The sequence below is a fragment of the Mchenga conophoros genome, linkage group LG17 (genome assembly GCF_057382185.1).
Source record: "Mchenga conophoros isolate Kocher_MC1m ecotype Shallow Benthic linkage group LG17, M_conophoros_male_GT1.1, whole genome shotgun sequence".
NCBI lineage: Eukaryota > Metazoa > Chordata > Actinopteri > Cichliformes > Cichlidae > Mchenga > Mchenga conophoros.
Genome location: NC_140542.1, coordinates 7,885,052 through 7,901,491, shown reverse-complemented (window position 1 = coordinate 7,901,491; position 16,440 = coordinate 7,885,052). Strand labels below are relative to the sequence as shown.

Below are 16,440 nucleotides of genomic sequence, written 5' to 3'. Positions count from 1 at the left end.
CGTTGGTTCGTATTTACCCAGCCAATATGTCATTGTTTAGTCTCATGTAAACAAATGCATGTATCGCATTATTATCCGTGGCTACAGCCCCAATTGATTTATGTAAATCTGTTTTCTAATTACGTTCATGAATAATCTTCGTACAGCACAAATACAAAGCTCCTTTAATTTATCCACGCTTGAGTAACTCATTTTTTTAAAGTCGTGGGGTGCGATTAATGCAAAGCGTAGAAACGTTCCTCAAGAGAGATTTGGTTCATGTTGCTAGATAAACACGCTGTTTGTTGCCATTTTTCATTTAGATATATTTGAGTTAAGGATCTCGCTGTTGTTCTTAGGCCTCTGAGAAGCTGTCAGTCTTTAGAGGAGATGAGGAGATTAAATTATAATTTCAGCCTGCTGCAGTTTATCATGGTACTCCTCCAAAATTAGAAAGTGCTGCCTCTTTCCCAGACACCTTCATGAAGGCTGCGATCATTAGTTTTCAAACTAGCTTGATGAATGATGTACATGGGTTTTCAGGTGTCCTACTCAGCAGGATTACAGACTGACTTTGAACACAACTTGAGCTTCTCTCTGCCTTTGTCTCCTTCAGGTACATTACACAGCAGGGCCATAAGTTAGAGGTCGGGGCACCGCGACCTCCTGCCACCGTCACCAATGCTGTGTCCTGGCGGTCAGAGGGCATCAAGTACAGAAAGAATGAAGTGTTTATGGATGTTATAGAGTCAGTAAATCTTCTGGTGAGTCAATATCACAGCATCATAAAGAGCTGTACAGTAAGAATGTTCATTTCCAGCCATGCGGTGACCATGGTGTCATCAAAACAAATGTAATGTACATAATATGGCTCTTTATCATTAGAATTTATATATATTTTTTCACCATTGAATTCAGTTACAGGAAGTAAACTAACATAATAGAAAACACATGACTCTCATTTTAATTTCACTATCAGTTCGTACATTGTTCAAACACCATTATCCGTTTTTTAAATCCATTGTCTAAAATCGCTGGACTTTCTCAAGCGGTTCAAATAGACTTGGCTTCCTTGAGGCTAAGTGGATGTGCGTTACTGCTAAAATTATCTTCCCTTGAATTGAATCGCTGAGTAAATTGTCTCTGCATCAATAATCATCCATTCTGTTCCAGTGCAATATTTTTGTTGTGTTTTCATTGAATGACTCAGTTTATGTCTAAGGTTACTCAGTAAATCAAGCAGACAAAATACCTCAGGACAAGTCACACACTATGTTTCTTGTGAGTGAGATGATTGTACAGCATTTTTAGTTAATTCATGGTCTAACTGCTGGAAAATAGAAAGGTTCAAATGCCCACCTGCTTTATTTCAGTAAATACTTGGTGAAAAACACTTTTCTTAACTAAAAGTATGTAAATGCTATCATCCAAAATATTTCATTACATTGTAACTTTCCCTTTCTTTACAGTTATTACATTCCCCCCCCCCACCACCACCGGGCTTAAATGGACAGTAATACCACGGTGTGCAAATGTGATGTTGTCAGGCTTCATGACCCAATTAGAAGAACTTCTATTTTTATTAAGGTCTAAGATTTCCTGCAGCAAAAGAAGAAGACGTTTGAATACGTGAACATGCTGCGTCTTCAAATGCACAAAAGAATCAGATCTTCTCTCATGTGCCTCGTGTTTGAGGCAACACCTCAAGGACAATCAAGTTACAACTGCAGTTATGAGTCATGGAAACTAATTTGGTGGAGGTGTTCAACCACTACACAGGGGTGTAAAAACCAGTAACCGCTTCCTTCTCTGTGAACAGGGACTTTTTTTTAATGTTGACAGAGTTTTATTTCTTTCTTTTTTTATTTTGAGGTATTTTCTGCTTTATTGAAGTAGTAAGGAGTAGAGCAGGAGAAGACACAGCACAGGGCTGTGGGTTGGACTCACACCCAGGATGCTGGGTTTTAGCCATGTGGTAAATGGTTGCCTCCTCACCCAGTGAGTGAAACTAGCACCCCAACATTTTTTTTTTTTAGTCTTCCTCACCAGTGTTTTACTTACAGTTCTTACGCTGCATGCTAAAAGACTTTCTGTTTTGTCCCTCAGACTGTGTGCATCCTCTGAATGGTTAGGTCGATTGGTTTGTTGCTTTCTTCTTCTGGGAACTACATATCTGAAAAGTGTAATTCTTCAAATAACGAATATGTATTTGTTTCAAGAAAATTGTAATTGTAATCATCAGACTGAACTTCCACAGCTGCAAGGGGCAGATTTGACTGTGTAGCATATGTATTCACAGAATCGAAACAAACTAATGTTAAAATTTATTTTCTTCTCTGTAGGTGAGTGCCAGTGGCAGTGTCCTGCGCAGTGAAATAGTGGGTAGCATCAAGCTCAAAGTGGTCCTGTCAGGGATGCCTGAACTTCGACTGGGCCTCAATGACAAAGTGCTGTTTGAGCTCACAGGCAGTAAGTAACAGTCACCCACAGCCATTTGTGTCACTAGAAGCCTTTATTACAGAGCTGAACACTCGTGCAGGCAGCTGACAGAATGAAAAAGGATCAGAATCCCTGTATATCTGTGGATTTATCTCAGTATTATACATTTAAAAACAACATCCAGCACACATAAGGGTTGTAGCACTTGAAGTCAGTGAGGGAAATTTAATTGGAGCTGGACCTGCATGTGTTTACAGTAACTTTTAAACATTATTATGTACCGATCAGGCATAACATTATGCACGCCTAATATTGTGTTGCTCCCCCTTTTGCTGCCAAAACAGCCCCTGAAGGTGTGCTGTGGGATCTGCCACCAAGATGTTAGCAACACATCCTTTAAGTCCTGTGAGCTACAAGGTGGATCAGACTTGTTTTTCAAGCACATCCCCACAGATGCTTGACTGGAATGAGATCTGGGGAATTTGGAGGCCAAGTCAACACCTCAAACTTGCTGTTGTACTCCTTGAACCATTCCTAAACCATTTTTGCTTTGAGGCAGGGCGCGCTATCCTGCTTTCATCGGTGGTCAAGAGTACTCTTAACACTTTTCTATTAGAATCAGCATTGACATTTGCAGTAATTTGAGCTACAGTTGTACACGGGCCAGCCTTCATTCCTCACATGCATCACTGAGCCTTGGCCATCTATGTCCCTGTTGTGGGTCAACCACTGTTCCTTCCTTGGACCTCTTTGATAGATACTGACCACTGCAGACCAGTAACAGCCCACAAGAGGTGTTGTTTTGGACATGCTGTAGACTTACACTTGCCCATTTTTCCAGCTTTTTGTCCACATCGATTTGGGGACAAAATGTTTACTTGCTCTTTAATATACCCCACCCACTAACAGGTGCCAGGATGAAGAGATAACCTGTGTTATTCACTTCATATGTCAGTAGTCATAATGTTTTGCCTGATTGGTGTAGTATGCAGTCTATTTGTTGTAACTGATGAAATGACAGTAAGCCTCTAAACGATCAGTAGAATGCTTTATTGCTTTTTGATACACTTTCTACTTTGTTTGGTGCTGGTTGAGCTTTTGGCTTTTCACTCTCCCCTTGAACTCACCCTCACGCTTTAGCTCCTCTTTCTGCCTAAATCCCATGCATAACTCTCTTCCTACCTCTACCTCCCCCTCTCTGCCTACCAATTTTTCCACCGGTGTTTCCCACTGCTACATCTTTTCTCGCCTACTCCTGCACATCCTCCTCCTCCTCTTCCATCTCTTCTTCCTCCTCTGCTTTGCCTTCATTTCTTCCCCCCCCCTACTGTTTCTAGTGAAGGGGAAAGGCTCCTTCACTGTCTACCCTCTTTGCCTCTGCATTAATCCTCACCCCGGGCTACAGCCCTGCAGATGAAAGGTGAGGGTCCGCGGCTATCCTATGCAGCCCACAATCCCCCTGCTGTGTGTAGGAGTCTGGGAAATAGCATATCCTCAGAAATAATGATCAGAAATAATGATCAAACAGACGCACTGGCAAATGCAAACACACACACACACACACACACACACACACACACACACACACACACACACACACACACACACACACACGCACACTGTTAAATATTAAAAAGTGTTTTGCACTCTCATCTCCTGCAGTTACATTTTACATATCATTTCCCAGTCATTGGATTATCATAGTTGCTTGGTTTGTACTTTTTAGTCACAGCTTGATGCAGACAAAAAAAGAAAGAGGAAGTATAAATCATTTAATGCTGCCCTCCGCTGGTAGAAGTCCAGAACTGTCACCACACGGAGCTGAAATAACCATAACACAAGTCACTCCTGTGTTATTTACTGACTGAAAGCAAGCAAACAAAATCATTTCTATCCCTTGAATGTCCACAGCTGCTCGCATATTCTCTAAGTAATTCAAAATTCTCTCTCAGTGGCCTCAATGGCTTGTTTAAAGTCAGTGGAGTTTTAGGTTTTGAGACTGTGTGGATTGGGTAAAAATGACAGACGTTTTCAAAGCAGCCCATATAATCATATTATGAGCTGCAGGCTACTTTGCGTGCAACTAACAATTATGTTGTTATCAGTTTGCACTCTTATCATTTTCTTAGTTAATCAGTTTCTCCACAAAATGTCAAAGACTCATAAAAATGCCCAAGGTGACAGCTTTTAATTACTTACGTTTATAACTGACAATCAAAAATGGAGAGGTATGTTGTTTACAATAATATACATCAAACATTAGACTAACCAATCTTCACATTTAAGGCGATTAAATATTCCTTTGGCCACTCGAAGCACCATTAAGATGCTTTAGGCATTTATCAGTTGTCACTATAACGTCTTTTTTCCCCCCACTGTGTGACAGTGGACAGAAAAACAGATTAGGTTGCTCTTGTCTGCTACTGTGCATTAAAGACATGCTGAGAGTGGCCGTAAGGGTGAACCACAGGGGACACTGCTGCATCTTCAATCCTCCTCTGGCATGTGCACGCACACCTGTCTCTTCTTTGGGCCCCGAGGTCCAGGGAATGACAGACAGTATCCTGTATGACCTTTCATTGCTTGTCTTGATAACGCTGCATACAAGTGTGTGTGTGTATGTGTGTGTGTGTCTATGGTAGTGGCATAGAAGGACACAAACAGGAAGCGTTTCCTGCTTTTTCTTGACCAGGAGTGTTGGGTTCTCCATGGCATCCACCTTTCTCCACTTTCACATTATAAAATGTCACACACACAGACACACACAAAATCAATAGAGAAACAAGCGCAGTACACAAATCTGCAAAACGGGCATGCATAAACACATGCACGAACACCAACTCACGAGGGAGGACAGTGAAGAAGAATACACACAGAATACACAAATACGCACATCCACACACAGGCAGGCACATTCCCTCTGACAGGCCTCAGTGCTGGTCCCGGGGTTGCATTCTGAGCAGGTGAAGCCTTAGCTCACTATTGAACGGGGGATTTAGCTGAAGGCTCACAGGCCCACAGTCATTACAGCAGTTTTTCACCACTCTGCACCCTCAATTAACCACGGCAGAGGTGAGCATCAGGCGTTCTCCAGCAGGCATCAGAGGCTGCCATGAAAGAGATTCCCCTTACAGTGTAACTGATTACTGCAACAGTGCAAGTGTGTTCACTCTAGGTAGCAGCTTTAACTTTGAGAGTGTTTTTGTGCCGAGTCTATTCAGGGATTTTCTTTTTTAATGGTTTTGCTTTTGTGACTTTAATATTTTGGGGGGCAATTGGCTACATAAAAAAAAAAATCTGAATACATGGAGGCATTATTGTCACATTTGAAATACTAAATAAATTGTTATAAACAATAGCAGGTGTGACTATATCAGAAGTCATTCATATCGCTTGAATGTCTGCAGAAATCAGTGAGTTTCATTTGGGGGGATGATGGCAGCAGGTATTAAATACAAACTGTGTGCTTGTGTGTAGCAGCAAAACTAATTGTTTAGTGGAGGATGAGAAGAAGGCACTGTGAGCTGGTAACACACTGCTTTCAGTGTGTGTTTGTCTGAGAGAGAGAGAGATGAAGTGAATGTTTGTCAGTCATCATTACCTTGACCTTGATTTCCCCAAGGCTGTGTACAAAGCTCTCAATCTTTGTGTGTGTGTTTGTGTCAGGAGAGAAGAGCAAGACAGTGGAGCTGGAGGATGTGAAGTTTCATCAGTGTGTTCGTCTGTCACGCTTTGAGAACGACCGTACCATCTCTTTCATCCCCCCTGACGGCGAGAGCGAGCTCATGTCCTACCGCCTCAACACTACAGTGAGGACACATAAACGTTATCAAAAGAGCACATTCTTTTCACATTAGGTCAAATGACATGACAACCCAAAAAGTGTCTTTATTTTATTGTTTTTGTACTCTTTGATGTTCATTTTTGTTGTATTAAGCTATCTACTTATAGTGAAGCTTGCTGTTCATAACTGATCTTCACAGTCATAGTAAATTGGTAAAGTTGTTAACATCCAACACTTTAAAAGACTCAGTTTTAAAAATAACATTACCCAGCTCTTTTTGGTCAATCGCAATAAAGAAGTAAAACTTTCACTCCTTTAGTGTACTTGAATGGACATTACTGTATCTGAGTCGCTGACTGTATTTATAAAAAATAGATGGAGCCTCCACAATGTTACCCAGTGGGGTTGAAGCCTTAAGCCTTGTTGGAGTGACCTTTTTTTTTTTTTTTTTTTTTTTAGCTTTGTTAGCAAGGTGCACCCATAAGACAATATTGGTGTATTACATATACACAGATAAATAGTGATTATTGGTAAAGAAATATCAAACCACAAACTTTATGTCAGTACAGTTAGCAGCACATCAGGCCATATTATTTGACATTTAACTTTGATTAAGATGCTCTAAAAAGGACCAAGGACCAATCAAACTAGCTGATGTCATGCCTAGCAGGTAGCTAGTGGCTAAGGGCACCTCACCTTTCATTCAAAATGTTTAAGTACTTCTGTTGGTCTTCAGCAGCTCAGCCAATAGTTTCTGCACAAACAAATACTGTTAGGAAACCTGGATAAAATAATTATTCCAGTTACTACGAGATGGCATGATGAGACTTTAAAACCAAGACAAACACTCCCCTGAGTCTTTGAAAACCAGGATAAAGTGACTGGATGTGTGAATGTTATTTACAGCCTTCTGCAAGCACAGCCACAGCACTGTTTGTCTTGTTATGATGTGTGCAGCGATGCACTCGATTGTGCGCTCGGTGCATTTCTGACCTTGTGTCCACTCTCTGAATCCCTCGCCGACCTCTGGATCTCTGACAGGTGAAGCCTCTCATATGGATTGAGAGTGTGATTGAGAAGTTCTCTCACAGCCGCGTGGAGATCAAGGTTAAGGTAACGATGAATGACACACAAATATATGAATGCACACACATAGAGCAAAATGCACCATATGCTGATCTGGGTTTAAAGTGCATTAGTGCCTTCACTAAAGCTGATCTATAATTTATGACACATTCAATGGATTGCTGTTTGCCATCTGTTTGTTCGCAGTGTGGTGATGCAAAGTAACAACACTGTTGCATAATTGCAAGGTCTTATTTGAATTTGTGCATGTGCTTTTTGTTATAAAGATCTTTAATGACGCTTGAACTCTGTTCTCTGACATCATCTGCAGGCTAAAAGTCAGTTTAAGAGCCGCTCCACTGCCAACAACGTGTCCATTCTGGTGCCGGTGCCCAGTGATGCTGACTCACCCAAGTTCAAGACCAGCACAGGCAGCGCCAAGTGGGTGCCTGAGAAGAATGTGGTGCAGTGGAACATCAAATCTTTCCCTGTTAGTGTGGCCTGTAAACAAAATATATCATGTTGTCATTACTGATATTTTCTCACAGACACTCACAGGCATAGCGCTTCTCAACAAGCAGCAATAAATAATAGATTAAATCAAATAGACTGAAAACGACAGACATTCTTTAGCTGTTTTGGAAAAGTGTTTTCCATTTATTCTTTTATTCATACAAAATCAAATATTAGTCCCTTAAAAGTAAATACTGCCCAGAGAGTGAGCTGCCTCGACCGAGGTTTGCGTTCTGAGAGTGCTTCCTGTTTATACTATAATTCATATACTCTGATCTATGTTAGACACATGTGTCCATTTTTCAAAACGTACAGCAGATGGCGCAAATTCTGCTTTTGCTTTAAATGTAGTGGCTCAGGACCAACTATGGATCCACTATATATATATATATATATATATATATATATATATATATATATATATATATATATATATATGGAGGTTTTTAAGCTCCCCTTTTCCCAAGTGATGCTTTGAAAGCAGAGCAGCAGCAGCTTGATGCACTTCTACATAATCCTGAAACAGAATATCTGTCAGAAATGAAGATGTGTTGTGACAAATATTAGACAGCAGCCATTTATCACTTTATCGCCAACCTCCCAGCATACAAAACCAGACACAATCACATCTTATCTCCCCTATTTTCCACTTTGTTTTCAGTTTGTGTCAGTTTCTGCTCTGTAGGCTCCTCAAAGGAAATTTAACTGGCTTGAAGCTGAGGTTCTTTTATCTGTCAAGTCTTGATATCCCCTTTTGTAATTCATTACACATCTAATATGTCAGGGAGGGTTAGCAATTGCAGCTGTAAAGTATAGTTGACTAACTTGCGTGTGACTGTGCAGAGGATTTTTCCATCACTCGCAACCTTTGTACCCTGTAAAAGGACGTATTCTCTCCAGTCTCGAGGTTTAGATTGAGGAAACAAACAGAAAGCGGTTATAGAGAGCGCTCATCCACAGTCAACCAGCTGTGAGCTCCACCCAGCTACGTCTGACTCTGTTTTTATAAACACCAGAAATGTTTATGCAGCATTTATAAGTCAATTTGCCTTCAGCTATTTTATAAGCATGAATATATGTATCTTTGACATATTTATCATTTATTGGATATTTCTTATCAGCCTTAAGCGAGGGCAGAGCTGATAAGGTTTCCCATAGCAACCGTATAATGACAAGAAAAAATGTTTCATAATCAGTTCAACAATGAGGCTTTTTTTTTTTGTTTGCAGTTATTTCGGTTTGTCGGTTTATTGAAGTTTAGAAACGACATTACCAAATGATTATTATGCTTAATCAGCTTCTTCCTGTGACAGATGGGTTGCTGCATGAATGCACAATTTTCCGCCACAGTTAGAATAGTTATTTTAAAGCAGAGTGTTTCTGTGTTTGGGCTTCTGCCTGAGCTCTTCTCTTCGGTTCGATGTGGGCAGGGTTCAGGCGGACAAAGGTGATGTCACATACAACAGCGTTTCAAAATTGTAATGACACTTGTGTTGTTTTTTTTCCTTTGTTGCCAGGCTACTTGTACAGAAAAAAAGAAATTCACTTGCACAGTACTAGTGAAGCAGAATAGATTAGTTTTTGTTTTTCTTATTTTTTAACAAATGAACAAGAATGCTCCAGTTGTCGCTTCATCACTCTAAAATCAATCCATCCAACCGTTAGCTTGAGCTGCTTATTATTTAAAAAGGTCCTCGGGTGGCTGGAGCTGGAACCAATCCTAGTCGACTTTGGGTGTAACAGGAACACCCAGGTTAAAGTCAACAGTAAATATATTATATTATGTTGTTTATATTATAAACCAAATGAATAGGAGGCTTCAAGAAAGTCGAGCCAGAGAACAAACTTGCATGTGTTTAATATAGTATATGCTAAATCCTAAAAAAAAACTATATCTGATTCACCTTGATATGATAAGGTAGTTGCCTCGTGTGGCTGTGTGTATTAACTGGAATGGGACGCCCCCTTGAGACATGAGCTTTATAAATGGCATCATCCTAAATTTAAGAGTTTACCTAACAGACCCAATAACAGCTCTGTGGCCTTTTCTCTTTTCTGTTTGGCTGTCTAGGGGGGTAAGGAGTACGTGATGCGAGCACACTTTGGGCTGCCCAGCGTGGAGAGTGACGAGCTCGAGGCAAAGAGACCAATCACAGTTAATTTTGAGATACCCTATTTCACTGTGTCTGGGATTCAGGTAGGAGATGACAACGCACCGTTTGCCTTCACTGCCTCCTTGTACAGCTGCATTCTGTAAAGTAAAAATTATTACTGGATTAAATGGATAACTTATTAAGTCATCTTTTAAGTTTATGGCAACGATCTCCTTACACACTTTGTCTCAATTCACTCCTTGTTGAATTTAAACCATAGAGCAAAACTACCTTCACATTCCAATGTCTTTGATATTTAGGTCATTTATAAATGAGCTCTACCTGACTACATTAGAGTTCACATGTTTCAATTTTACCTTCTCTCTTTTGTTACAACCCATTAAAAATGAGACATTTTTTAGTTCTTCAGAATGTCTTTTATTTCTTCAGTTAGTGAGAAGAAAAAACAATCAAAATGTGGAGATCTGTGGTTTTCGCTAGATAGAAGGCATTTATATCTGCTGTAAATGAACTGACAGAAAGCTACCTGAGCGCACAGTCTGTTTATAGTAAACTGTAATGTCAAACCACTAAAGAAAATGAGGGTTCATAATGTGTTTGAATGAGTGAAATAACTGTAGTTAAAATGTCAATGTTCCCCCAGGTGCGCTACCTAAAGATCATAGAGAAGAGTGGTTACCAGGCGTTGCCATGGGTGCGCTACATCACGCAAAGTGGAGGTGAGAAAATAACGCAGGGAAGTGGAATTCATTACAACTCACCCTTAAAAACAAACACAAACACTGCAGATTGGCCACTTAGGACCACTTTTTAACTGGAAATGCTGCTGCTCTGATTTGGCAGCACGGTTGATGAAGTTTAAGAGAATTTTACAAATACTTTTTGAAGGATGAAACTTTCATGTACGACAGAGCTGCAAATGTCTGCATCTGTGGTTTGAAAGCCCTTGGATTTAAAATTGCATTTCTCTCATTAAGTAATAATGTAGTCAAAGTAGTCATCATATCGAGAATCATTTTTGTTTTTAGGAAATTGTTCTCAAAAGTCTAGGCAATCAGGGAAGCAAGAATAATTATTCTAATTTAAAACATATTCACAATTTTCAAAAATACTCATTCTTAGCTTTGTCCAAATAATAGCATTAAGATAGTTGGGGGTAGCAGACCTGTGACAACATGGACCTCAGGTGGTTAAGGTTTCAGATAAAGATAACTGAAAAGCGTTTTTTTAAGGTCATTATAAGCTAGAGGAAAAAAGAAAAAACACAGTTTGCTTCATCAGGACTGTGTGTCTCATCTCATCCACAGATTAGCTAATTTGAAAAAACCATCACATAAAACATGACAATTAACATCAAGTGTCGGAAGACTACACGGTGCATATTTTGAACTTTTTTTGGATTCCAAGTTGGTGTTCCTAGAAAGACAGAGGAGTAAATTCCCAAGAGAGATCAGAGTCACAACCGGTCTTACTGCATCAGTATTCAGTGTGTGTCCCTCGAATGAACCCAGCTGGATAGCATCTATCATATCTATTACCTGGCTCTATCACCACGAGCCATGTCATCAGGGGCTTAGAGTGACAAAATGCAGGTTGCCAAGGATAGAAACCTTCTGGCTTCTTCGAGGCTTAGGTAGCGTGTTTAATGTCCAACTTTGAACAGAAACAGCCGAATTTCTGCAGCAACGTTAGCACCTGGGATCTTGAGATTCAGTTGCTGCCCTGGGAATGAACCCACATCCGTCAGCTGCTGACAACAAGGGCGACAAGGACCAAGAAGTGTTTGTCAGCTTTGAGCTTGTTTCATCCCATTAACCTGAGATGTTACCTGCAAAGCATGTTGAAATAAAAAGCAACACCTTCGCCCCAAACACACACATGTCATTTGAACAGGTCAGTTTAAAGCTGCAGTGTATTGATGAGACTGCAGCAAAGTCCTCCACACAGGCTCACGGGTTTCAGTGGGGACGCAAATGGTAATGATATGGAGATGGGAGTCCAGTACCTCTGCTGGACAACCGCCAGAAATCTTCAAGTTTCATACCTGCTATCTGCCCCAGGAATGAACCTGACTGCATTACATCAATCATATCCATTACCTGGCTTTGTCAGGGATGAGTCAGGGGATGCAGAGGTTGAATGATACCACAGGGTGCCAGGAGGCTCCCAGGGTGGCAACTTGGCAAATGCCAAGGTTACGATCACCTTGCTGTAACATCAGCAGAGAAGCAAAGGAGAGAAAGCGAGAGGGATCGAAAGGAGAAAAGACGAGAACAAGTTAGAGAAGGAAAGGGGACGAAGTTTGGGTGACTTGGAGAGATGGCTATTCCCTTTCTCTTACTGTTAACATCAGCAGCACACAGAGGGAGACGGGCGCGATCACATTTCACTCGACACTACAGGCAGACACTCTCACACTGATTAAATAATACCCTGATGCTGTGTACTGTAGCTAGTGGCTCATTAATGATTGATGAACAGGCATTTGCTTGTACTGTACAGCAGTAAGTCAAAGTGATGACCACTAATATCTGACTGATCAGGTGATGATGCACATTAGCTGGATGTTTAACATGACACATCACTGATCCAGGTTGTCACTGGATCCGGTTCTTGATATCATAAAGGACTGCTTTATTTCAGTGGAACCACATCTGCCCCCGTCTCACCCTCTGTCTAGCATCCTCCTCTGTCACACCAACCCTCTGCATGTCCTCCTTCACTACATCCATAGAGAATCTTCTCTGTGGTCTTCCTCTTCCTCCTTCAGGGCAGCTCCATCTTCAACATCCTTTACCCAATATATCCCTCTTCCCTCCTCAGGTCCTGCCTGTCTTACTTTCTCCACTCTTACTTTGTAAATGAACCATCTACTTTTAGTTAAGCAGATATTTAATCCCCCTTTTTTCTTGCTGCTATTACCAACATATCTGTGCTCACCCTGACCCCTGGAAACACCCTAAACTCACCTCTTTCACTGAGTTGTTGATATTTAACTCACCGTCTTGTAAGTATTATGTGCCAAACTCTGGGAAACTATTCAAAGGCTGTGTTGTCAGGATTTTTTGTTGTTTTTTTAATTTAATATATATATATGAGCATGGTTCAGTTAACACACACTCTGTATTCTGTGCCACTGATATTTACCTTAAGTTCAAGTTCAAAAGAGTCAAAACAAAAGCGCATAACATATGCAAATGGGATGTTCGCATACTTCTGTTTCATCTTTTTTGTGACACCTCCGGGGGTGCACACGTGCATCGTAATTATTCTGTACACCTTGTTTTGAGATTTAATGGCACCATTATAAAGTGGTAGTGATGTGCAAGAGCACTGAGGGGAAGCAAGCTGCACGTTAATGCTCTGCTGTTACGTCTCTTGGCAGATTACCAGCTCCGGACGAACTAAAGGGCACAGACGCTGCTAGACGAATGGATATTTTCTTTCTCTGTCTGTCTTCGTCTCGCCTCCATTTCTCCAGATTTCTCTCTGCAGCGGACAGCAGAGGACAAGTGCAGGAGGACAATTTTTTTTCCTTCCCCTTACACTGAATGGCAACAGGACGTCATCCCTTCCTCTAAAACTAACTTGACTCAGACGGGAAAGTGTGGTGCAACACCTCTGACCTGTAATTTCTATTTCAGATTCCTCCGGTCTTCAGTAAAGCGTAAATAATAAACTGAGCCTCACTCTAAATGAACATGGAGGGCTCATTTAGAGTGAAGTTTCTGGACTCATTTTTTTCTAGTTTTCTTCAGAAAGGGAAAAAACATGTTATTGTAGTTTTCGAAACATGGTCAATTTGGGCTGCTCAGCTTGTCCAGTGGCTTTCTGCTGAGTACTATGTAATCTGACTGATTATGTAGTCCCAGTGTACAGCAGCTGTGATTGTTTATCACCACTTGTTATTTCTTTAAGGGCCATAATGTTGCAGACTGGTGATTTTTCTCTATATTGAAAAATGCCAAGTACTCAAGTTACATGTGGTTCCAGGCAGGATCTTAGCTTCAACACAAAACCAGTCAGCATCTTTAACATTCGTCTTTCTCAATCACTCCTATGACCCGTCCTTCATATTCAGTGGTTGATTTTTGTCCTCTCGGAGCATGTTTTTTTTTCTAGAACCTCTGTGTTAAGATATAATAGAACATTAAGATATAATAGAACCATACCAAATATAAAAACATCTATTTATAAATAGACGCAGGCATTGCCCCCAAAAATGCCTGCGTCTCATCAGCCCTAGCACTGTGAACTCCAGTGCACTGAAATTAACACCAGCAACCAGATCAATGATTAATAAGGCACAATATTGTCAGAGGCATCGGCAGTGTAACGCGACACCGTCGACACACTCTCATGGGGCCTGTAACCTTGTCCTTGTGCTCAAAATCAGCTTCCAGCTCTGAGCACATACTGAAGGAATGAAAAAGGTGGGGGGGGTTTGGGGGTTTCTTTTTTTTTATCCTTATATCTGTTGTTTATACTGTAATCACTAATCACTGCCATGTGGAAAGGAGACTTTAAAATTAACCTGAAGAGAGTTTGTGTGCAGAATGTGAGAATATTGACAAAATGGTGAAGAATTCTTTCCCCCAGGATTCTTCTCGACTCCTTCTACTGTGCACGCTTTTCACCACATCAGTTCAGCTGCATTGCTAACAACACAGAAGAGTCCTGAGTCATTTTTACCATGTTTGCTGTTAAAACAAAAACATACTATTACAATCAGTCCTTTTCTTTTTTCATGTGGAGACCTGTTTGAGACCCCAGTGACGATTTTAATAGATCTGTGTTATGTGTTTTGATTAATTTATCAAGGACAATTTGTCCATAGGGAACAAAGGGATATATTTGGAAATAAAACATTTTGTATCTTGTTATGGGATATCAGTGTTTTGTTTGTTTGGTTGTAATTTTTGCACATAGTTCCTTACTACATTGGTCAAGCAAATTTTAATATTTGTGGGTGAAATAATGTTTGCCAGCTCTGAAATGTAGATCAACAATCTGTCACATTAGTGAACAGATCTCAGATTAGTGCTCCATTATTATTCTGAGTTAACGGCATAAAGGCGCTACATTAAGGTGCAATTCTTTTAAATGATTAGTCTGACATTTTGTGAAATATGCTAATAAATTCTTGCGGGACGTTAGATGAGGTAATTGATGCCATTCTCATGTCAGTTTGCTACACGGACCAAAAAAATTAAAGGAGCATTTTGAATATACATGAGATTTCAGTAGGAAAAAAACATGCTGGATATCTATACTGATATGGACTGGGTACTGTTTCAAATGATGCAACATTGTTTAATGGAAATGACAATAATCAGCCTACAGAGGGCTAAATTCAAAGACACCCTGAAAATCAAAGTGAAAAAATTACACGGTAGGCTAGTCCATTTTTCCAAAATTTAATTTCAGCAACTCATAACGACACTCATGAGGTCCCTTTGTAGAGCTCTGACAATACCAGAGGATGCCCCTAATGAGATGATGGTTGGTGCCCTGAGAGCTATCTTCCCAGGTCTCGACTGGGGCACCACTGAGCTCCTGGACAGTCTGGGATGCAACCTAGTGGCACTGGATGGATGGAAACAAAGTCTTAGAGGTGTTCTATTGGATTCAGGTCAGGCAAAGGGTGGGGACCAGTCATTGGTATCAGTTTTTTCATTTTCCAGGAAGTGCCTGCAAACATACTGCCCCATGAGGCCAGGCTATGTTGTGCACCAGGAGAAACTCAGGACCTACTGCACCAGCATATGACAATCGGACTCCACGGTGCCGGGCACTGAGCACAGGGCCAACTAGCAGACGTCAGCCCCTCAAAGCCACTCTCATGAAGTCTGCGTCTGATTGTTTGATCAGAGACATTCACAACTTGTGACCTGCTGGAGGTCATTTGGTAGCTCTGGCAGTGCTCGTCCTGTTCCTCCTTGCACAAAAGACCAGATATCAGTCCTGCTGATGAGTTAAGTCCATTCCAGCTCTCCTAGAGTAATTGCCTGTCTCCTGGAATCTCCTCCATACTCTTAAGACTGTGCTGGGAGAAACAGCAAACCTTCTGGCAATGGAACATGCTGGAGGAGCTAGACCACCTGTGGCATCACTGTAGGGCCCTGGTATTGCCTTGTGTTACCAGTAGTATTACCGCAGACCCTAGCCAAATGCCAAATTAGTGGGGAAAAAAAACAATTAGTGGCCTCCACCCCTAAAACCATTTGTATTTGGGGATTGTCTCACTGTTGCCCCTCCTGTTGTTAATTTCATCAACACCAAAGCAGCTGAAACTAATTAAAAACCCTCTCTGCTACTTAATTGACCAGGTCAATATCTCAGAGGTTTAACTGACTCGATGCTGTACTCTGATTAAAAAGTGTTCTTTTGTTTTCTGGCATGTTTTGGTTGCCTGGGGTTAGGGATAATTGTTATCTAGTTAGACCACAGACAGCTAAGTAGTCATTGGAATAAATGTATGCAACATGCTAATGCATAGCGTTAAGCTAGAAGAATTGTGAGTAGAATTTGAAGGGCCGCCATATG

General features: G+C 40.9%; 1 protein-coding gene across 1 annotated transcript in view; it reads left to right on the top strand.

The window, feature by feature from the left end:
* ap1m3 (adaptor related protein complex 1 subunit mu 3) overlaps positions 1–14,777 on the top strand; it is a 33,409-nt gene extending 18,632 nt beyond the window's left edge. The window contains exons 5-12 of the mRNA XM_085251892.1: positions 596–743; positions 2,322–2,448; positions 6,085–6,227; positions 7,244–7,315; positions 7,599–7,757; positions 9,852–9,977; positions 10,538–10,613; positions 13,280–14,777. Coding sequence (XP_085108018.1) covers positions 596–743; positions 2,322–2,448; positions 6,085–6,227; positions 7,244–7,315; positions 7,599–7,757; positions 9,852–9,977; positions 10,538–10,613; positions 13,280–13,302 — 874 coding nt within the window. The 3' untranslated portion in view covers positions 13,303–14,777. The remainder of the gene's footprint in view (positions 1–595; positions 744–2,321; positions 2,449–6,084; positions 6,228–7,243; positions 7,316–7,598; positions 7,758–9,851; positions 9,978–10,537; positions 10,614–13,279) is intronic.
* Positions 14,778–16,440: the final 1,663 nt, after the last annotated feature.